General features: G+C 42.6%; 1 protein-coding gene and 1 long non-coding RNA gene across 2 annotated transcripts in view; both read right to left on the bottom strand.

Annotated features, from left to right (window-relative positions):
• The window catches only part of kcnh1a (potassium voltage-gated channel, subfamily H (eag-related), member 1a), a 77,584-nt gene that overhangs the window by 10,706 nt on the left and 43,806 nt on the right, over positions 1-23,072 (bottom strand). The window contains 5 exon segments of the mRNA XM_037782521.1: positions 218-274; positions 277-454; positions 3,838-3,915; positions 3,917-4,038; positions 19,827-20,098. Coding sequence (XP_037638449.1) covers positions 218-274; positions 277-454; positions 3,838-3,915; positions 3,917-4,038; positions 19,827-20,098 — 707 coding nt within the window.
• Positions 8,546-17,532, bottom strand: LOC119495745. Its single transcript, XR_005208554.1, has 2 exons — positions 17,483-17,532; positions 8,546-8,677 (listed from the first exon to the last, which is right to left on the bottom strand). It is a non-coding gene; the product is annotated as an uncharacterized LOC119495745 (long non-coding RNA).

Below are 23,072 nucleotides of genomic sequence, written 5' to 3'. Positions count from 1 at the left end.
ACTTTAGGAATTGTGAAAAATGCATTGTAAACCTCAATAAAATGGTCACCACTTTTGGAGATTGTTATGTCCTCATAAACCAGGTATTTGAGTTATTGTCATTTTAACTCATGATTTTTGAGATGTGTTGTGCTGGTAGAACACTGATTTGGAGATTGAAGACGTTTCACCAGGAATTGTGAAAATGCATTGTGAACTCACCTAAAATGGCCACCACCCTCATCATCCTGAATGACCTCCAGTGATCCCGACACCACAAAACAGAGGCTGTCACACTCTCACCAGCGTGGTAGATCAGGTCACCAGGCGCACAGTGGATGGTCTGAAACTCCATGGCCAGCGCTCTGAGGCACCCATCGCTGGCAAGCCGGAAAGCCGGGTGCTCTTTAAATACCTTCCGGTTGAGATGAACACAAATATCTGCTCTCATGTCCTTTGGACAAATCTGCAACACCTGGAAAGAAACGAAAGTAGAGCGGAGAGCGGTATGATGATTTGTTTCTCATGTCTTTAGCGCTGATCACACTCGTCCCATTAGGTGATCATAGAGTCATTCATTGTTGCCATGACTTGACTGGGGGACATGGTAGACTACACTTTGGACAAAGACACCCATAGCTTGCCACCTTTGACATAAGATGCCAGGGACCAACTTCACTCTTCCACTAGACAGCACCAACAACGAATGTAAACATGCTTTTATGCATTAAAATGCACGTGGGACCATTCATCGTCACTCAGCAATGAAGGACTGCTTACACACAGTGTGATTCATTTGGTATATTGCTCCTGAACAGAGGGTAAATGGTTACAGGTTCACTGAAATGAAACATAACAGCATTCCTTTCTTTATTTGCCTTGTTAACAGCCGTGCACAGAAAAGCGCCCAGAGGATAAGAGGTTTTGTTAACCTGGCAATCACGGCTGCCAATAGATGTATCACATCTAAGTGGAATCATGAGGATCCCCCTAATATTACTCAGTGGATTAATGAGGTCAATTCATGTGCTCCCTTGGAAAAAATAACCTGTGCTATAAGAGGTAGCACACAGCTTTTCTATAGGATATGGGATCCATGGATCACTTATATAGAATCTTCTTAACCTAACCTTTTCTATGGTTTTTACTTAATTATTTATTTTGATTTTCTATGTGCTTTTTTCTTTTTTTCTTTTCTCTTTTTTTCCCTCTACATTTATTTATTAATTGTAACAATTTATGATAATTCAATTATTAATTATTTAATGTATTTACTTAAGGTTTCTATCTTACCACCATGAATTATACTACTGTAGTACTTCTATCCATCCATCCATCTTCAACCTCTTATCGGGGTCGGGTCGCGGGGGCAACAGCTCCAGCAGGGGACCCAAACTTCCCATATCCCGGGGCCCCATTAACCAGCTCTGACTGGGGGATCCCGAGGTGTTCCCAGGCCAGTGTGGAGATCTAATCTCTCCACCTAGTCCTGGGTCTTCCCCGTGGTCTCCTCCCAGCTGGTCGTGCCTGGAACACCTCCCTAGGGAGGTGCCCAGGGAGGGGGGGGCATCCTCACTAGATGCCCGAACCACCTCAGCTGGCTCCTTTCAATACAAAGGAGCAGCGGCTCTACTCCGAGTCCCTCACGGATGACTGAGCTTCTCACCCTATCTCTAAGGAGACGCCAGCCACCCTCCTGAGGAAACCCATTTCGGCTGCTTGTACGATCTAGTTCTTTGGGTGATGACCCAGCCCTCAATGACCATAGGTGAGAGTAGGAACGAAGATTGACCGGTAGATCGAGAGCTTTGCCTTCCGGCTCAGCTCTCTTTTCGTCACGACGGTGCGGTAAAGCGAATGCAATACCACCCCCCCGCTGCTCCGATTCTCCGGCAATCTCACGTTCCATTGTACCCTCACCTGCGAACAAGGACCCGAGGTACTTGAACTCCTTCACTTGGGGTAAGGACTCATTCCCTACCCGGAGTAGGCAATCCACCGGTTTCCTGCTGAGAACCAGGGCCTCGGTTTTAGAGGTACTGATCCTCATCTCGGCCGCTTCACACTCGGCCGGCGAACCGATCCAGTGAGTGCTGGAGGTCACAGACCGATGATGCCAACAGGACCACATCATCTGCAAAAAGCAGCAATGAGATCTTCAGCACACCGGAACTGCAAACCCTCCTCCCCCCGACTACGCCTCGATATCCTGTCCATGGATATCACCAACAGGATTGGTGACAAAGCGCAGCCCTGGCGGAGGCCAACCCCCACCGGAAACGAGTCTGATTTATTGCCGAGAAACCCGAACACAGCTCTCGCTTTGGGCGTACAGAGATTGGATGGCCCTGAGAAGTGACCACCTCACCCCATACTCCTGCAGCACCCCCCACAGTATCTCCCGAGGGACCCGGTCATACGCCTTCTCCAAGTCCACTGTAGTACTTATTACTTTTAATTCTAACTAATTCAATTATTTTAGAAATGATTTTGGATGTTATTTTTTTCGGTAACTTTACCTCTAGGGTGGGAAGAAGGCTGGACCTGTCTCTGTGTGGGAGTGGGAAGCCATGATATGTGTGTGTGTGTAGATATACTGTATGTATGTACATATTAAATGTAAATGTTAGATATCATTTTTTTGTATTATGGCACCGGTGTTATGTTCTGTTATGTTTGTTACGCTATGTTTGGAAAAAGGAATAAAAAGAATTTTCCAAAAAAAAAGAAAAGCTCTTTGTGGCTCCTGTTGATCAATGTCATAGAACAAGTCACAGAATTTGTAAAACTGGGCAAGAGAAGGAAAAAAAATTCAGACTGTACTCTGAAGTCTCCAATAATTTCTGCAGTACCTGCCTCCAAGTTTTCCCAGAAGTAATGTTGTTCTCAAAAAAAGAATTACCTGTCACTAAAAGGACTTGGGTGTGTTTTTATACTACAGATAACAGATTCGGAGCTTCTTTCTTTCTCAGTAGGTTTGGGAAATACTTCACTAGGAGTCAACCTATCTTATTATTATTGTTTGGGACTGAATATGTCCAGTATGAGTTATTTTTTTATGGTGGAGTGTCACATGAAAGTCTCATGTCCAGCCGCTTCTTCTCTGCTGTGTCGCAGCATGTTTGCTCATGTACATATCATCAACGGATGCCAGGCCTTCGCAGGGCTCTGCCTTTAAAACAAATCTCTTTGAAGATGAATGTCAAGCAGAGAGGGATATGTGCCATTTTTAGACCCGTTAGTGTGGCCTGAAGCCAGACAAATAAATAATAAATAGATGCAGTGCAAGCTTAACATATACAGAAAAACACAATGAGTTATCACAGTCGGATTTTGACTACAGATTTCCTCGTGATAAAATCCAAATTACAAGTTATGTTTCTAATTTGAGGTGAAAATAATAAAACTTTTTCCATGATTTGGATTTTGGACAGGTGGATTTAATTGGGATGCAGCGATATGAATGGCTTTCTGGCTTTGAAGTCAATAAGAGCGGCGTGGGGCTCAAATCTATCTGCTGCCAGCTTTAAACACTTCATTTCCACAAATCATTTCAGCGTCATCTAAGTTCAGTAGGATGGCTTGTGGTGGACTGTGCCATAAACGCCATACCACTGTCTGATTTTCATAATTGGCTGCTAAATGTTGCCACAGGAATAGCCTTTCAGTTTTTACAAAATTAACAGTGAAAAAACAACTTTATATATAGTGATTGTTCAGGAGCATCAACAGCTATTTGTTTTTGTAATAATAATAATAATAATAATAATAATAATAAATGGTAGTCCATAATAACAAGGAAGCTGGCAGTAATGACCCGCCATAGGGGAGCCATAAAGAGGACGCAGTCTGACATACCTTTTTCAGTGTCTATACACGTGACATGGACCACGTGGAGGCGATGTAGTCCATCACTCTTTCACTCAAGCCCTTGGTGCACCTGATAGAGCTTGAGGAAGTCCCGGACACTGTTAATCATCTCATGGTAACGATTTGTGTTGGCGTACATCTGCTGGAAAATTGTTGTCACATTACCAAAGATGGTGGCATAAAGAAGGGCTGGGGACATACAGAGAAGAAACGGGAGACATTTAATTTTGATACGACACATAGGTATCCACCACGTTTTTTGCTGCTTGTATGAACTTGACTTCATGAGTAAAGAGAAATTATGTGATAAAAAAAATCAATAAAATAAATCTATGAAGATGCAAATAATTGTCCATTATAGATCTGATGGGTACTGGTCTGGTCTATTTGATATTGGGATTCAGTGTTTGACTAAACACCAGTAACCCTACTGGTTTGATGCTTTGTTTTTTAAGTATTCGTTTCTCAAATCATCCTGTGGGGTTTTGAAAAAATGTATAAAGAGGTTTATAGCCCAGGGTCACATAAAACTGCAGTACATTTTAAAATAAAACAGGAAAACCTCCAAATCAGCGTTTACAAGCACAATCTCAAAATCATGATTTAAGATGACATAACTCAATTACCCGGTTTATGAGGACATAAAAACCTCCAAACTGTGGTTTATGAGGACATAATTTGATCTCGAAAATGTGGTTTGTGATCTTCACAACACTGGGTGCCTTAATATATACTACATCACATGATACATCAGACCAAATGTGCCTTAAGACTTAATATTGTTTTATGTGGGGAGCACTTAATCAATCACATGGGAAATTAATAATTACTACCCTAATTTATTAAGAGGCTTATAAACCCAGGGTCAACATAATACTGCAGTATATTTTAAAATCAAATATGAAAATCTCAAAATCATGGTTTAAAATGACAAAACTCAAATACCTGGTTCATGAGGACATAAAAAACCTCCAAATTGTGGTTTATGAGCTTCACAACATTGGTGAAATGTGGTTTCTGATCTTCACAACACTGATGGTCTTAATATATACGACATCACATGATACATCAGACCAAATGTGCCTTAAGACTTAATATCGTTTTATGTGGTGAGCACTTAATCAATCATGTGGGAAATTAACAATTACTACTCATCAATGCCTCCAAATACATTCCACAAAACTCTCACCAAAAGGGAAAAACTAGAACTACGACTTTGTATGGAGTGCATGTGTGGAAGCATCTAATCCCGTGCAGCTATATCGTTATCGTTTCTTAACTTGTCTTGTGATAGATGAATTAAAGAAAGAGTACCGCAGTGCATGTCTGAGGTGGTTGGGTGGTTGAACTGGTGCAACAGCTGGCGTGTGTGTGCGTGGATCAAAGCTATCAGATGTCTGCACTATGTGTGTAGTGTTCTCTTGGCAATGGAGCCCTAATTAGCCTGCTAGAAGGGACGGAAAGGAAACACGCCAGCCACATATTTCAATTCTCCTCAGATGATGACAGTAACCCCTGTGCATGCGTTTGTGTGGGTTTGTTTATTTCACAACGCACAAAGTGTTGAAAAACTGCACAGGGAATAATACTAATTAAAAAGCGCTGAAAACTCCTCTAGGGCAAGGATAACCACAACTTTCATCCTTTCATCACCACCCGCTCACTTGTATAGCCACGTTATCATGCCGAGGATGATATTCTTCACCTAAACACAGAAGAATATGCTATTGTTTGCAACAGATCAAGCAAGGTTTTACAAAAAGGTCTGAGCCAATTAAATCTAAGATGATTTGACAACCAAGTTTTGGGATGACTGCTACCTCGAGCCTGAGCGCAGATGGCAATGCTCACTTCTCTGATAAGCAGAAAACGCTGCAACAAAGGAAACTCAATCGGTCCCTGAGGAGCGGTGCTTCATCTCGTCCCCAACATCGCTTTTTACTTGCTGACGTACGCAACTTTGCTGCAGCGTTTGCTCGGCATCCAACAGCTGGCTGGTTTGAGGAGGGGTAGTTAAAAGACAGTTGTCAGAAACTCAACCCCCAGGCCAACAGTTGCTATAGAAAACAGGACATATGTATAGTGCCCCCATGCCACCCCCCCCAATCCCTCGTCACACTGTGATCTTCTACTGCCAGCGCCGATCCAGCGCTGGTGGTAAAAATAGAACAGTATCAGAGCATCCATATTTCATAGAGAACAGCCATGGACTACAGTAGATTGCATCTACACTGAATCCTCCCGAGGCTGTCTGTTTTTTTTTATATTTAGATCTGTATCTCACAATGAAAAATTTAGTCTGCAGATGAGTGTTGCCAGTTCCTCCGAGAGTGAATTCATAACCTGAGCAGCCAAAAAGTAGAGAGAGAGGGACAATCATCCTTTGGTCTCAGAGGGTTGAGATGTGGCTGAAAGAATTGAGGTGAGGTGAGGAGTGATTGCAGAGGGATCGGAAGGGAGCACTGTGCAAATTGATCCGGCGGTCCGTTATTGCTCCGAGGTGTTGCTCTCTTCGTGCAGTCGCACATAAATGCACTGCGCTGTACACTGTACTATGAGCCCCACAAGCAGAAGTACCTTATAAATGTTTCATATTGTGATGTGGAGAGAAGGGCAAACTGTGAGAACATGCCTCCTTCCTAGCAGATGACATGTTTTCTTAGTTAGTGGGGCAGGTTTCGTAACTGAATTATAATCCATCATTGTTATTTATGTTTTATTCACTGTTTCAACTGCAGAAAGATTGGAAACTTGTGTGAGTGATGCATCACGCTCCAGAAATCTCAATAATTCAGCACAATATCACACAGAAGACTGAGGTAATACGTCTAATGAAGGCAACAAATAACAGAACTCCTGCTCTATGGTATGCGTCGTATGTTAAAGTTAAACTGGACAGACTAGAGTTGACTGCACTGTTGGAAAGAGTGAAAAAGAAACTGGTGAAAGCTACATGCAAGTTTTTGAAGACAATTTGAAACTCGTTACAGCTTTCTTATTTGACATTGTATGAATGTCCTATACATTGATACACTGTATTGTGTGTTGTGTACAGTGTATTTCATTCTATATGGCTTGCGTTTTACTAAAGTAAATGATGTCACAACAGTGAGTCAGTAGCCTGTTTTCAAACGTGTCCAAATCTCTGATTGTTTCAATGATTCGAATGAGCCTGGTGTTGTGCTCACGGACAACTGAGACAATCAAAGTTTTGTAGGACTGAGAATGGGACGGCCATCTATCTGTGCCAGACCCAGAGAAATAACTGCATCCGTGAAACATAGCGACATTAAGCTGCCTCAAAAAACTGTGCCACACGTGGATGAGATCAACCAGCTATACAACTCAGTCACACCAGAAGTGACACAGTGAAATTTATCCGTGCATGTTTGCAAAATATCTGGTTCTAGAAACTTAGTGACCTATGAATCACTTGCCAGGCCAGTTATTTGGCTACAGTAGCTGCCGGGCTAACTGATAACATGCCAGCCAGCCTGGAACATGCTAGCGCTACTCAGTAGGGCTTGCCTACTCTGAGTCAATTAGTCGACTAATCGGTCGTTTTGGTCTTTGTCGACTCAGATTTCTTTAGTTCATCATTGTTTTATGCTTTCTTCATGCTGAATGACTTATTCCTAAGAAACTTATGAGCACATCTCAGGTGAACATAAGATTTAAAGTGGTACTTTTGTGTGATTCTTGAGGAGAAACTCAGTTTACAGATCTGTTGATTAAATCAACTGATCAATTAGTCGACAAAATCGTGTGAGTGTTAGTCAAATAAGAATTTCTTTGGTCGGGGACAGCTCTACTACTCAGTCACAATAGTGGCCATGAGCTTCTTCTGATTTTTCTCTGTACTGTGCCATTTATTCCCCCCCCTGGCAGGATTGTACACCATTTCATTCAATAAAGACTTATTGAGGGGGATTAAACAAAGTTACTGTCTTTTTGCATGCTCATTAGTTCAGTGTTTTAACATGACTTTGCAATTAAATCACCATATTTCTGGATAGTAAGTTAAGTTAGTTGCTCCTAGCAACCGCTGATGTGTCAATTTAAAAAAGAACGTTGGCGGATATGGATACGTTAACAGGGTAGGTTTCAACAAGTCAAATTAAGAATGAATTTGCAATTTAAGACCCATTTCACGTCCATTTTAGACCATTATGAATGCAATTTAAGACCTACTCACGTCCATACTGGCAAGAAAGTACTAAGGAGATGAAGAAAATTGGAACCCAAGAATTACTTGCAAAGTAATTTATTTATTCACTTGAAACACTTTCCTTCCAGCAGTTTACCCAGTCTTTGTCCAGGTTTTCACAGTTTTGAAAAGTTGTCCATTTTAAAGTTAAATGCATCAATCTGGTGCACTTTGAAATCAAAATTAAGAGACTCTATCTTGTGCTCTTGTACATGATTTTGTGCTGTAGCAGTGGAGGACTGTAGGCTACTCAAGTTCTGTACTTAAGTACAATTTTGAGGTACTTGTACTTTACTTGAGTATTTCTATTTTACTTAACTTTATAGCCACTTCTACTCCACTACATCACAGAGGGAAATGTTGTACTTTTTACTTCAGTTATTTATTTATTTGACAATATTAGATACTATGTGCAGATTCAGATACTTAATACTAAACAAAAATCAACTAATAAACTGTGTATTATTAAAGGGACTGTTTGTAACTTTCAAGCGTATAAATGTACCGGGTCGGGACACATGCACGCTCGCATATGCGCGCTCATGTGTGGCTGAAGTCCCCACTCCGCTGCCTACTTGCCTTCACTAACACACCGCATGCGTTCTCGCTGTCTCGCTCCACCTTGTTGGATTTATTATGTACAAAAGTGCTTACAATGACCTGCAATAACCTGACTGTTGGATTTGTTGTGAATGGAGTGATTGCGAGGAAAGGGAGGAGGCAGGTGCTGTTCTTTTTGCAAGGTCAAGAAGAGGAAGGAGTCAGAAGGAGATAACAAAGAAGAAGATATGCAGCAAAAATATCACGTGTCATAATCTCATGAATATTAATATTGTGTAAACCATGAATAGGCTGGATCAGGGATAGCTCGGGGTTCAGACTTCACGAACTGACCCATGCACTGTATGTTGTCAGGGACACGTTGATTGGATCCAGATATCTGTAAACTCTTTTATTTTACTTATGCAACATTGATTGTTCGGAATAAATTGAATCATTATGCTTTAACTCATCTGTTTTGGAAATTCTCTTTGTCACACAAGATTAACCAACACGTAACTGGGCCTTGACCTCTTGGAGGTAGAAGGCCAGTTCCTTCAATTGGTGACCCCAACGTGATCTTCGGCATTGAGAAGCGTGTCCAAAGGACGGACAGAACCGGCGAGAGAGAGAAAGGGCCCTGAAATCTTAAGGTAAGCAGAACCTGTTGTATCGAACTCTGCATATTGGCTTACTCTAAATTATCTCTCTTGTTGTGCTGAATCTCCTTTGTAGTGATAAATGTTGCAAAAGTAAAGACTTTCTGTTGAAAACTAAAAGGAGGAAAAGTGCCCTTTTAGTAACGTCTGGGACGTTAGAGTTTAGTGTTGAAAACTAAAGGAGGAAAGTTGCCTTTTAGTAACGTCTGGGACGTTAGAGTTTAGTGTTGAAAACTAAAAGGAGGAAAGTTGCCCTTTTAGTAACGTCTGGGACGTTAGAGTTTAGTGTTGAAAACTAAAAGGAGGAAGTTGCCCTTTTAGTAACGTCTAGGACGTTAGAGTTTAGTAAAATAGCGCTTGGAGCGCCTGTATGAGTAGTGCGCTTGGAGCGCTAGTTTAGTAACGTCTAGGACGTTTAGAGTTTAGTAAAATAGCGCTTGGAGCGCCTGTATGAGTGTACATTAATAACTAGTATTCAGAGGAAAATTAAAACTTACTGTTGATACTGGGCCAACATCGCTGGAACATCAAAGTGTCCAGTAGAAGCTTATGTTGGTAGGATCACAGCGAGGGGCATAGCGACCCATTTACTCTGAATCTAGTTACTGTCATAAACTGAATAAACCTGTGTGAAATAGTACTGACAGAATGGACGGAGAATTTGACAAAGACTGTGAGGAACGGGGTGGCTGTGGGCCTCCCCGTTTATCATTTGGACAGCAATGGGCTAAAGTCAGGACCAATGTAATCTGTACATTTGATCCAAGACTAGAAATAAAGAGACTCAAGACCTAGATGAGTGGTATAACATGACAGTGAAGGAAGGGCATTTTCCAGCCACGGGAAGTGAAGCCAAATTCATGCCAGTGATGAGAGCATTAATACAGGTGGTTCATAGAAAGCTGCTGCAAGCAGGACAAGACAAAGAAAAGGGACATATGTTTGTAAGAGGAAAGTGAGGAAAGAAAGAAGACGAGGTGGCAAGTAAATTGGTAAAATATAATGTGATACAGATGGCTGCACTATCAGCCTTAGGCAGCCAGACGAAAGCCACCCACGCAAAAACCGCTGAAGCAAAACCACTAGTGAAACCCTCACCCAGTCCTAGCGCACCCCCACCACCAAACCCACATACTAGCCAGCCGCCACATTACATGTCCCTCCATCAGCAGTACCCACCTGGCCCACATCCCAACCCCCCTCCTTATCCTCCTCCTACCCCTAGTCCGGTACCAACCCACAGGACAGTGATTATACAAACGAAGTTATGGCACCATTGTTTCACGTGTTAGGTGGTACTTTGGAACTAGAAGAGGAAATAGAAAAAGAACAAGGAGCAGGTTCAGCCTCAGAGGCGGGTAGTATGTCTGATGTAGCCAGAGAAATAGACAGGCTAAGGGAAGAACTGAGAGATCAGGCTAAACAATACAGGATAGGACAAGCCATGTTACTACCAGACTTGCGTAATGGAGGCGTAAGAGGGAGAGCTCAATCTACCCCTAAACCCCACACAGAGAGTCCAGACATAAGTGATTGGATGCAGAGAACTGAGAGAGACACAGAGAGATCCCGTGCAGAGTATCATGATGTCCACACTAGTGGAGAGGTAGATGAGGACGCTGATGACGAGGCTAGTAGAGCAGTAGAGGAGGGTGATGATGATGAAGACGAAAACATTCCTATCACTATAGAGGGAACCATGAGAACGCACTCCAAAAGAGGGATACATAGGGAGACGGGAGGGTGGGGACGAAGAGGCGAGACCATATACACCCCCCAAAACTAGGTCACATAAAGTTTATGGAAAGTACGAAGACAAAGGTTGACAAACAGATGAGTCAGTGCGTTGGCATGTTTCCAACTATCCGGGGGTGAACCCAGATAAGAATCACAGCAGTCTCTGTTCAGACTAGCTCTGTTAAAACATGCTCCGGAAGGAGTTAAGAGAAAGATACCCAGATGGCTCAATTTTTAACACCAGCTCCAGCCCCGCCACAGAACCCTTATCCACTGCAGGGCCCGCCACAGGCTATGTATCAACCCCAGTATCATGTTCCTTACCAAGCTGCCCCATATCAGCAGCCCCCTTATCATGAAAGCCGGAATAGAGGCAGAGGGAGAGGAGGAGGAGGCAGGGGGAGGGGGTATGCCCAACCAAGAGGAGGCAGTTGTTTCATCTGCGGAAGCCCGGATCACTGGGCCACGTGACTGTCCTCAGAAACAACAACAGCAGATGAGAGGGCCCTCCACAGCAGTCATATCAGCCAGCAATACAGACTCCACCAAACCAACAGCTAGCTCCAATGCAGGCATACAGCGGGTACTCTGCGCAGGGACCTCCCCTGGTCCATATACACCAGGAATGTTCCCATAGGGGTGCCCGACGGAGATGGAGGGGCAGGGGCTGGCAGAGCCCTGTCCTCCAGTTGACAGTGAACGGAAAACGAAGATGGTTCATGGTTGGATACGGGAGCACGTTACTCCACCTTAGCTGAACCTATGTGTTCCCTTTCCTCTCACTATGTTTCCGTTTTGGGATTTTCCGGCACTGAACAAAGACTGCCCTTTTACTGTTCCCTTTCCTGTCCGGCTTGGTAGACAGGTGATGGAGCACCCCTTTTTGTATGCACCTGATTGTCCACGTGATCTCCTGGGAAGAGATGTTTTGGCAGCACTGGGGGCTTCTGTACATTGTTCACCAGAAGCTGTGATAGTGAGTTTCCCCGGAGGAGAAGAAATGGTGTGCTCCTCCCCCCTCCAGTGCTGATCGCATGTGCATGTTGAGTCCTGATACCTCACCTGATGCCCCACCACCTGTGCAGACATATATTGGGCCCTGCTAGCCGACAGAAAACCCTCTGATTGACTTTTACAACATGTGGCAACCATGGATTAGGGCTCTACACCTCTACCTTCCCCTGTTCCCGATCCTCCCCACTGCACTCTCGAATTATGACAGAAATAATGATCTTACGGTATCAAGATTGAGTTCCAACAGAACCTGTTAGATACAACCTGGGGATAGGAGTAAGAGATGTTTATATAGCACCAGCAGGAGTAGCAGCCGTAGTAAAACTAACCCCAGCACAAGAACAATGGTATCGAATGTCAGAAGAAGCTGTTCCCCATGTGTCCCTAGCCATAGCTCCAAAACATCAGGCTAAAAGACTTAGGCCCCATGGTTAAAGCAGCAGTCGCTCTGACAGACTGGGTTCCCACTTCCTTTTGGGGGTTTCAATCGTCACCATCCTCTAACATATATAGACTCTCCTTTTACAATGCAGTGTCATGGTATTTGCAAACATGAGTTACTAACACGCCACCACGGTAGGGAGATGTTAGATGGTGAAGGAGCCACTTCCATGTTGGCAGCTCTCCCTCCTCACTGTGGTCTACGGGACCCATTTGATGTTGGCAGGTGCAGCATGGAACCGGTAACTTTCGAGATGAATACTTACTGCCCTATCTGGAGACCTCAGTATAAGCATAAAGTGGAAGCAGCCCAGGGTATCTCCCATACGATTGAAGGACTGATAAAGGCGGGAGTATTAAGAAAATCTTACTCTCAGTGGAACACTCCCATTTTGCCAGTAATCAAACCCTCCGGCTCATACAGAATGGTCATGATTTAAGAGCCATCAATGAGCTGGTTTTGACTCCTGTTACACCAGTACCCGAACCCCCACTCTGCTCTCTCGATGCTCACCCCAGCCCATACATCTTTCCACATGTATAGACTTGGCTAACGCCTTCTTTTGCCTGCCCTTAGCAGATCATTTACAGGACATTTTCTCATTTACATATGAAGGCCAAAAGGCTGACATATAATGTGTTACCACAGGGGTTTTATACTCTCCCCCTCTATTTTTAACGAAACCTTGAGAACTCACTTTAGCCGGCCTTGAACTCCCTGAGGGGTGTTGTATTGTACAATATGTAGATGACTTGTTAGTTACCCTTGGCTGAGGTATGCCTGTCACTAACTCATGCATTGTTATTGAGGTTACATAACTACGGTTACAAAGCTCAAAGGAAAAACTTCAGTGTTGCCGCACACAAGTTTCGTTCCTAGGTAGAATGGTTGTCAGCAAAGGCACCGCATATCTCCAGCTCATCGTGACTCAATACTCCACCATCCGAAACCACAGACAGTAAAAGAGATGTTATCATTCTATGGGCTGACTGGGTATCAAGACAATACATCCCTAACTATGCAGGCGACACTCAGTTACTCAGACAAATGGTAACATGGCGGAATGAGAAATCTCACCGCTAGAGCTCAGAATGGTCTACAGATGGCTCGAGGAGGTTTTAGTTATCACCCTCAAGCAGAAATGCAGAGGCCGCAGCACTCGCTCTCCCAGATTATCTCTCAACCATTCCATCTGGATGTCTCAGAGCAGCTTAGTACAGCCCATGGTGTCTTATATCAGAAACACAGAGGAGACTAGGAACGTATTGTACTATTGTAGCATTTTTGCCTAGACACACAAGAACAGAGAGCCAGCCCCTGTGTCAGATATGCAGCTGCTCTGGCAAAAATTGTAGACAAAGTAGGTCATATAGTCATGCACCATCCTCTACAGATTCTGACCTCTCACAGCACTGTAACATATGTCACATCCTCCTGTTTCACTCTCACCCCCCTCAGACAGACCAAGATCTTACAAGTACTCTCGAAACCACACATCTCCTTTGTACATGAGGGCTGTAATATGGCTGACAATATGACTGATGGCGAGAAGCACTTCTGTGCAGAAAAATCGCTGCCCTTTGTAAAACTAAGGCTGGACTTAGAAAACTCCCCTTTAACGGAAACTGACCTTAGCTTATTTACAGATGGTTGCTGTTTCCGTCATCCCACCGAAGGGTTAAAAGCAGGTTATGCTGTGGTGTCTATGAATACAGCAAAAGAGGAACCATGTACTCTCGATCACGGTCCTCTTGATGGGAAACAATCTGCTCAGGCAGCAGAACTTACGGCTGTAGTTTGTGCTCTGCGGTTAGCGGAAGGGAAGGCAGTGAATATTTTCACAGACTCTGCGTATGTGTTGCAATGCAATTCACAGAGATATGTCTGGCTGGGTGCAAGTGGGTTTTAAGGACTAGTCAGAATAAACCTATGGCTCATGAGGAGTTGATTGAAAGAGTTGTTGGAAGCAATCCAGTTACCACAGAGGGTAGCTGTGATCAAGTGAAAGGACACAGTCAGGGCACTGATTTTAGAGAGTATAGGAAACGATAGCAGCGGATGCAGCCGCTAAAAGGCGGCAGGGTATTTACCTACTATGATGGGTCATGACCACAGCAGATCTCGGTTCTGAGATAACTGATTTCTCCATATACAAGCTCAGAAATCTGCCACACAGCAGCAGAACGAAACCATCTGGGAAGATAAGGGAGCTATAGAACAGTTGATGGTATATGGTATAACGGAGATCAAATAGTTATGCCCCCTGTTGGATGTCCTCAATATTGACTCAGACTCATGGACTTGACCATAAAAGCCACAAACAGATGTTACGAGATCTCCGCCACTGGTGGATTCCCCGGAAACATGCTACTATAACTGACTTCTTGACTAAGTGTGACGTATGTAGTACATGTAACAGCAGACCCTACCATCACTCCTAGGGCAGGAAAACATCCTTCTCCCACTGCCCCGGGACAGGAAATCTTTATTGATTTCACAGATATGGGGAGTAAGGGCTGGGGGGAAAAGATTCCTCCTAGTAATTGTGGACGCATTTTCACGTTGGGTGGAGGCCTACCCTACGGGAAAGAGGACGCAAAATCAGTCATTAAATGTCTGGTGAATGAGTACATTCCGAAACATGGGTTTCCTAAATTGATCAGGTCAGATAATGGTTCACATTTCAAAAATAACGACCTGCAATCTGTCGAAAAGGCTCTGGGACTACAACACAAATTTGGCACTGTGTATCATCCACAATCACAGGACTCACCACCATTTGAGCTTAAGTGTGGCCGACCTTTCCCAGGGCCGTCCCAAACCCCTCTCCCCTTCCTGACCTCGGTTACAGACCCATACTATTTGAAGGTTAATGCTCTTGTGTCAGCTCTCTCCTATACAGGTGACAAACCTGTCACCCCTGTCACAGAGGACGTTCCAGGACCTGACCCCAGACCCCCAGAACACCTTTGGTTGAAGGTGTTAAAGAGGAAATGGTCGGAGCCACGTTGGACAGGCCCACACAAGGTTCTGGCCAGAACTGCAACAGCTGTGCAGCTTGCAGGAAAAGGACTCAACTGGTGGCCACCTAACACAGTGCTCCAGCAGGCAGGACAGGACCTGAAGCAGAGGAGGCAGCCCCACAAAGAGCCAGGCTACGTGAAAAGAGGGTCACGTATAATTTTTTATTTTTCATATACTGTATAAACTGTGACTGTGATGAGATACACATAAGGGAAAGAAGGTTACAAGGTCTTGCCTGTATTTACAGTTAAATCAGGCTAACATGGTTGTTTAGGTGGACTCATCTAGGTGGTTTTTGAAAACCTTATATATCACATTGTATTAAAACTTGTTGCTTAGAATAAATGCTAAAATAGATAAAAGAGAAACCAGGGGTGGGGAGAACTCCACCAGAGAGAAATTTCACTTCCTTTCCCAAACCAGTATAAAATAGGACCACCCAGATAAAAGTTTTTCAGTTGCGCGCAGGAAAACAAACTAGAAGCATCATGCAGTACGGCAAACTGCTAATAGCGTTTGTTGTAGTATCTGTGTTTATCTCTCTTGTCCTCTTTTTTCTGGACAATCCTCGACCAAAAAAGGGAGAAGCCAGAAGGACAGGGAAGAATGTAACGATTAACTAGCACCAAACGACACCGAGGCACATCAAAATCGCACTGAAACCGTAAATACAACTGCACACCACAGATCAAAAATGCCATTGGAGTACCTAGAGGAGTCCCTAATGAATATAAACTAGCTGACCAAATAGCTGCAGGTTTTGAAAACATACCTGTAATAAGTGCTCTGATCCCTATCACTCCTAACAAAAATGTTGACCGCATTAACTACATCCACTATAATGTTCTCCGTTTGACTAATCTAACCCGTGATGCAATTGCCGGACTAGCTGAACAAATGGCTCCTACGTCACTGATGGTGATCCAAAATAGAATGGCATTAGATATGCTGCTGGCAGAGAAAGGCAGTGTATGCTCAATGTTCCAAGACTCATGTTGTATTTTCATCCCTAACAATACAGCGCCGGACGGGACTGTAACTAAGGCGCTAGAGGGGCTCCGGACGCTGTCTGAATCCATGCACGATGACTCAGGTATCAACAGCCCCATTAACGACTGGTTAGACCGTACATTTGGGAAATGGAAGTCCATGGTGGTATCTCTATTCTCCTCAATCCTTGCTGTGTGTGCATGCTTAGTATTATGCGGTTGTTGCTGTATTCCATGTATTCGCCACCTCACTGAGCGTGTGATTATTTCTGCTGTGCAACGAAAGCATCCGGATGCACCTCCTTCTTATCAGATGGCCATGTTACAAGCTGAGAGACAGGGTCTCCTGGAAATGGTGGGGGATAGTGAAGATGTTGATCCTGAAGAGGTTGTATGATGATGCTTATAATTAATACATCTGTACGTAACATTATCTATGCTTATAATTAATACATCTGTATGTAACATTATCTACGCTTATAATTAATATATCTGTATGTAACATTATCTGTAGGTGAACTTAGTTAAGTTCAAAAGAGGGTCTGTTGGATTTATTATGTACAAAAGTGCTTACAATGACCTGCAATAACCTGGCTGTTGGATTTGTTGTGAATGGAGTGATTGCGAGGAAAGGGAGGAGGCAGGTGCTGTTCTTTTTGCAAGGTCAAGAAGAGGAAGGAGTCAGAAGGAGATAACAAAGAAGAAGATATGCAGCAAAAATATCACGTGTCATAATCTCATAAATATTAATATTGTGTAAACCATGAATAGGCTGGATCAGGGATAGCTCGGGGTTCAGACTTCACGAACTGACCCATGCACTGTATGTTGTCAGGGACACGTTGATTGGATCCAGATATCTGTAAACTCTTTTATTTTACTTATGCAACATTGATTGTTCGGAATAAATTGAATCATTATGCTTTAACTCATCTGTTTGGAAATTCTCTTTGTCACACAAGATTAACCAACACGTAACTGGGCCTTGACCTCTTGGAGGTAGAAGGCCAGTTCCTTCAACCTCTAGACGTGAACGCGCGCTCACTCCACACTGCAGAAGAGTTAGTTTAGCTCTGAGAATATCTAGTGAATCTACAGTGGACTTTTGTGCAGAAATAACTGCTGCAACTCCTCCAGACCAACAGAGGTTTCTCGTGTCTTGTGAAGTGACGGGGCTCCGCAGCGAGAAACGTTGTCGTCTCCGACTGGGTGCCGTTGTCTCCCTGCTCCCTCTGGCTGCGGTCAGGAGGCGATAACGTTTCTCGCTGCGGAGCCCCGCTGCTTCAGCTCCGACTAAAACTCCGGTGTCTCCCTCCGGGCGCAGTCGGGAGGCGATACCGTTTCTCTTCCTGCTTCAGCTGAGGCATGAAAAGCCAAAACTAGGATCAGCAGTGATTCATGGAGAGACCTTCGTCTGGTCAGCTAACATTACTGCCAAGCAGCTGAAATATAGAGTGATATTGTGCTTTTAGCTGACGTGTGTCGCCTCACTGATTTGAACAATGCTCGTTCATGTCTATGTAGAGTGAGCAAGCGCGAGCCCGACGCTGACTTTAGTTGACTTAACGGCCACAGGTGTCGCTGTTAACAAGACATTTCTGAAAGTTACAAATAGTCCCTTTAAGTAGTATATCATTATTAAGCATATAAATTAGTTCAAATGAGCACCTTTATCAGCTGCAACATTGAAGTGATGAACACATTAATGCATCAATAATTATAATACAATAATATACCATAATATATATTATTGTGAAATGGAGCATTCTGCATAATGAGTAGGATACTTTTACTTTTGGTACTTTAAGTATATATTTGATGCTAATACTTTTGTACTTCAGTAACATTTTGAAGGTAGGGCATTTACTTCTAGCAGAGTATTTTTACACTGTGGTATTACTTTTACTTAAAGTGGCAGTAGTCAGTATATTTTTGGCGTCATTGGGCAAAAATGTCATAATAACCTTTCAGCATATTGTAATTCAAGTGTTCTGGGAGAAAACTAGACTTCTGCTCCTCCTCATGGCTCTGTTTTCAGACTTTAGAACATCTAGCCCACCAATCAAAGGTCATTTCAGAGAGAGAGCGTTCCTATTGGCTGTGCTCCGGTCATGTGACCAGAACTTGGTGTTCAATTCAATTCAATTCATTTCAATTCAATTTATTTTTGTATAGCGTCTCTCTCTTCCCCTTTCCAAGACTCTATCCACTGTCCTATCAATAAAAACGCTTAAAAAATGCCCCCAAAAAAAATAACTCTAAAAAAAAAAAAAAAAGCAAGATAATGCTTTTTTTTTTACAGGTGAAACTGGGAATACATTGTAAACTAAAGCTGTGCCCAGAAACTGCCTGTGCTTTGAGCCTGAAAAGTGGCTATTATATGGAACTTTTTGTTAAAGGAATATACTGTACAGTAGGTCAACGTATTCTCATACAACAGTTCGTATGTTATCTTACGAAAACGTTATTCCTCCTTTTTTGTTTGTTTTCCTACGAATGTCTAGCAACACGTGTTAATTGCCGCTCGTTACATGCATACAGTCTTCACAGGAAACAACTTTCTTAGGTTTAGGCAACAAAACTACTTAGTCAGGTTTAGGAAAAGATCAACTTGGTCAGGATTAGGCAACAGAATTACTTAGTCAGGTTTAGGAAAAGATCAAATTGGTCAGGATTAGGCAACAGAACTACTTATTCAGGTTTAGGAAAAGAACAACTTGGTTAGGATTAGGCAACAGAACTACTTATTCAGGTTTAGGAAAAGATTGACTTTGTTAGGATTAGGCAACAGAACTACTTATTTAGGTTTAGGAAAAGATCGTGGTTTGGCTTAAATAAGTCAGGAAATGGCGTTACTTCTGTACTGTACGTCAGTTACAAATACATCAACATTGACTTTTGGATTCACACGGGACATGAACGCCGGTCTCATGGGTGAAAAGTCCTGGATTTTTTGACCCACCCATCCACCCCAACATCCTCAATACAGCGCCCTTTATATTTCCTGGTTACGTGAATTGCACACAAATTCATTTCGTGGGATATACACAAATTACAGTGGATCACTTTTCGTAGGTATAGCTACGAACAGTGTATGACACCAACCTGAGTAGGTAGTAGGCAGTGAAAGTATCCATAGTTCTGGCACTGAACTACATTCAACCTGTGCAGCATAAACTGGGTTACAGCTGAGAAATATTGCTCAGCTAATCATCTGTAAAGTAATATTTTCTGAATTTTGATGGCTCTATTCATAATTCATTTATTCACCTGCCTCTGTGGATTGTGGCTTTAAAGAGCATATTTAACTTCTCATGTATCATGTATCTGCTACATTAGATGAAAAATAAAACGCCTCCACTCACATCCAATCATCATCATGGCTACTGCAAAGATTTTCTCTCCGTCTGTGGTCGGGGCGATGTTGCCGAAGCCGATGCTGGTCAGGCTGGTCATGGTAAAGTACAACGAAGTGATGTAGACAGAGTCTTTGTTCGGCCCGCCCTCCCACTTCCCTGAACCGCTGGCGTTGAAGCGATATGGTGTGCCCACCGTCTCAGCTAGGATGTAGAGCCAGCTGTCCATGCGCACAATGTTGGTTTCTTCATCGATAACCTCGTAATCACCGATGCTGAACCTGGAGCGTGGGTCGACAGAAATGGTCAGGAAACAAATAATCAGTTATGTATTAGACATTGCATTTCACAGTTTTGCTTTGAGCTAAATGCTAACAATGTCAACATGCTTCTGTTTAGACGATAGCTTTTACCATGTTCACCATCGTAGTTTAGCGTGTTAGCGTGCTAACTTTTGCTAAGTACAGCTGAGGATGACGTTATTGTCAGTATTTCTTTTTTCAGGTATTTAGACATAAACCAAAGTATTGAACAGAATTTTGACCTGATGATGGCCCTAGATTAAAAGTCAGAGCAATCTGAGGGAACGTGAAGTGGCAATCCATCCAATAGCTTTTCAGACATTTTAATCAAAACCACAAATGTAAACCTCATCATTAAGGCTCTCGTGGTGAAGGAACTTTCCCTGCGGTGATAATGATTATCTCAGCAGCACGATACGCGGTATTATTGACTTCTTTTTGGTGCAAATTACTTAATTTATCTTGATTTTAGTGCTATATAAATAAGCTGTATTGTTAGGTATATTGTTGCTTTTAAAGTGAGAAAGATGAGATGCATTGGTTAGATCTGGTTGCTATGTGACGGTTGGTCTTTGTGGTATTTGTCCCGCTTCTCCTCCATTGTGATTAGAGGGCTGGTTAAAAAGTGAGAGTGATGAGTGCTGCGTTTTACCCAAAGTTGAATTTTTTTCAACTCTTGGCGACCAGAAAATAACAACAGACTTGAATCTACGCTCAGTGCTTATTCACACTGCTGGTGTTTGTAGCAGAGTGTAAATACACAGCGCTCCCATTGAAAAAAGATGTTAAAAAGAAAAAACATGAACATAGCGGTTGTGGCGGTTGCTTTCCATCCCCTGCGGTTGGCTTGTCAATAGTGCGGTATTGAAATATTGCGGTTATTACGACAGCCCAACTCATCATGATACTAGAAGAAAACTCAGAGCATCACCAGTCAGTAGGATTCATCCTCTGGGAACCATGAATGTCTGTACAAAATGCGGTGCCACTCCATGGTAACTGCTGACACATTTCACAGGATAAGTGATAGATTTGGCCTGCTGGTGGTACTGGAGGAATGATCAGGCGGTTTGTTTGTTTTCTTTTCTTTTATTCTAAATTGTTTGTGAAATTATTTACAGATCAAAAATTAATTTCATTATCAAGTAAACCCGAATGAGTTGGCTGTTTACATATGAAACCTCTGAGTTAGCTAGCTTCTTGGAGAAAGCCTTGGAGATTAAAAAATAATTCAGTAAATAATGATTTATTTGAGGTGAATATGATGATGCAGCAAACACTGTTTCCTTTCCTTGTTGTTTTCCTTCCTCCTGCATGTTTCTTTAGGTTTATGTTGATGTGGTGGACATTTAAAAGGAAATACTGTTTGCGCAACACATATGTCCAGTGTTTTTCACCTGTGACCCCTCTCATATGATGCATGTCTCTCAGCAGAGCAACTTTTCTGTTGTATTCAGATCAATTTTAGAGGCCTGTGGAGGTAAAACTAGCAGAATTTTCACAAAAAATAAAACAGAATTTTGTGTAACAGGATTTAGATTTTCTTATTTACTACCCTGGTGATCATTTTTGAACTTTTCGACGCCGCTGCTCGGTGACCATGGCAACAGCAGAAACCACCTTGAGGGAAACGATACAGGAGCTATTTTTATTAGTTTTGGAGCAGCACCAGCCTCATTTATTCAAGTTTGATTATGCTGTCTGGGTCAATAAACAATGTTTATGATGTTGGTTACAGCCTCTTGTGGGATCCCAGTTTGTGAACCACGAGAATAAACATACATGATTCTCGCTTATTTACATTGTTTGAAATCCTGTAGACGGACATCATGTTGAGGTTATGAATATATTACTTGAAGATGACTTGTAATCCTGATTCATGAGAGATGGGTCAAGTGTTTGTCATGACATGAAAATGTGTGAATATGTGTGGAAGTGGGTATTTTGCATAGTTGGAAGTATGTCATAATATAAACATAAAAGTCCATCTGCAAAGGAAGAATTGGTGTTCATCATCAACCGTCACACACTTACTCTGTTTTTATGTATGCAGGACGTTAAGTTGTCATGATGGCATCTGCATCTGTGTGTTTAGACATTCCCATAAACATAATAAATCAACACATGATGGAAACTCAATGCTTCCGCCACACTTGCCCCCCCGTAGAGTAGATGATCTGATTAGACTTTGGAGGCCATAAATTTACATATTAATGAGGAGAAGCTAATTCTCTTAGAACCACTCTTTGTGGCTTTAAGGTGCTGAAAATGTACAGTTTTGATGAGTGAAAACAAGCATGTTGACAAAAAAACAACTGCTAATGAATGCATTAATTAGCTTAATCAATGGCTTCATTATATTAATTGGCTCTGCTGTTAATGAATCTCAGCAGTCTATCAGAATGTGTTATGTAATTTATATAAGTACAGTAAATTCAACCTAAAATGTCATGTTTGTCTCTTTTTATTCCCTATTTGATAACTGCATGAATTAATATTATATATTATTATTATTATTATATTGTAATATATATATGTATACCCAGCATTATAAAAAGTAATTAAAATGAGCCCCACCCTTACCAGTTATAATATATATTATATTGTAATTCATTCCTAATGCTGCTCAAAGTAATCACAGCCCGGGGCCTCTACCTCTCCTCCTCCGCCGTGCACAGGCACACTCTCCCTCGCTGCAACTGACACAACCACTAAGCTTTATGCAAATTAATGTGTGATGACGTTACCAATATGCAAATGAGCGTATGATGTCATCTGCCGTCCTTTAGCGACTTTTGGAGCTAGTGCTAGCTTCTTTCATTGGAAAAGAGTTGGCTAAACTGCACAGGACACACTGTATTTGGTTTTCCACAGTTACTTTGGTTGTTCCACCGTCCGCCATTTCCGCTACCGGAGGCAACACATTCTCACTGTAGCGAATGATGACTGAATT

The sequence above is a fragment of the Sebastes umbrosus genome, chromosome 10 (assembly GCF_015220745.1).
Source record: "Sebastes umbrosus isolate fSebUmb1 chromosome 10, fSebUmb1.pri, whole genome shotgun sequence".
In the NCBI taxonomy this organism is placed as follows: Eukaryota; Metazoa; Chordata; class Actinopteri; order Perciformes; family Sebastidae; genus Sebastes; species Sebastes umbrosus.
This window is presented reverse-complemented; position numbering and strand designations above follow the sequence as displayed.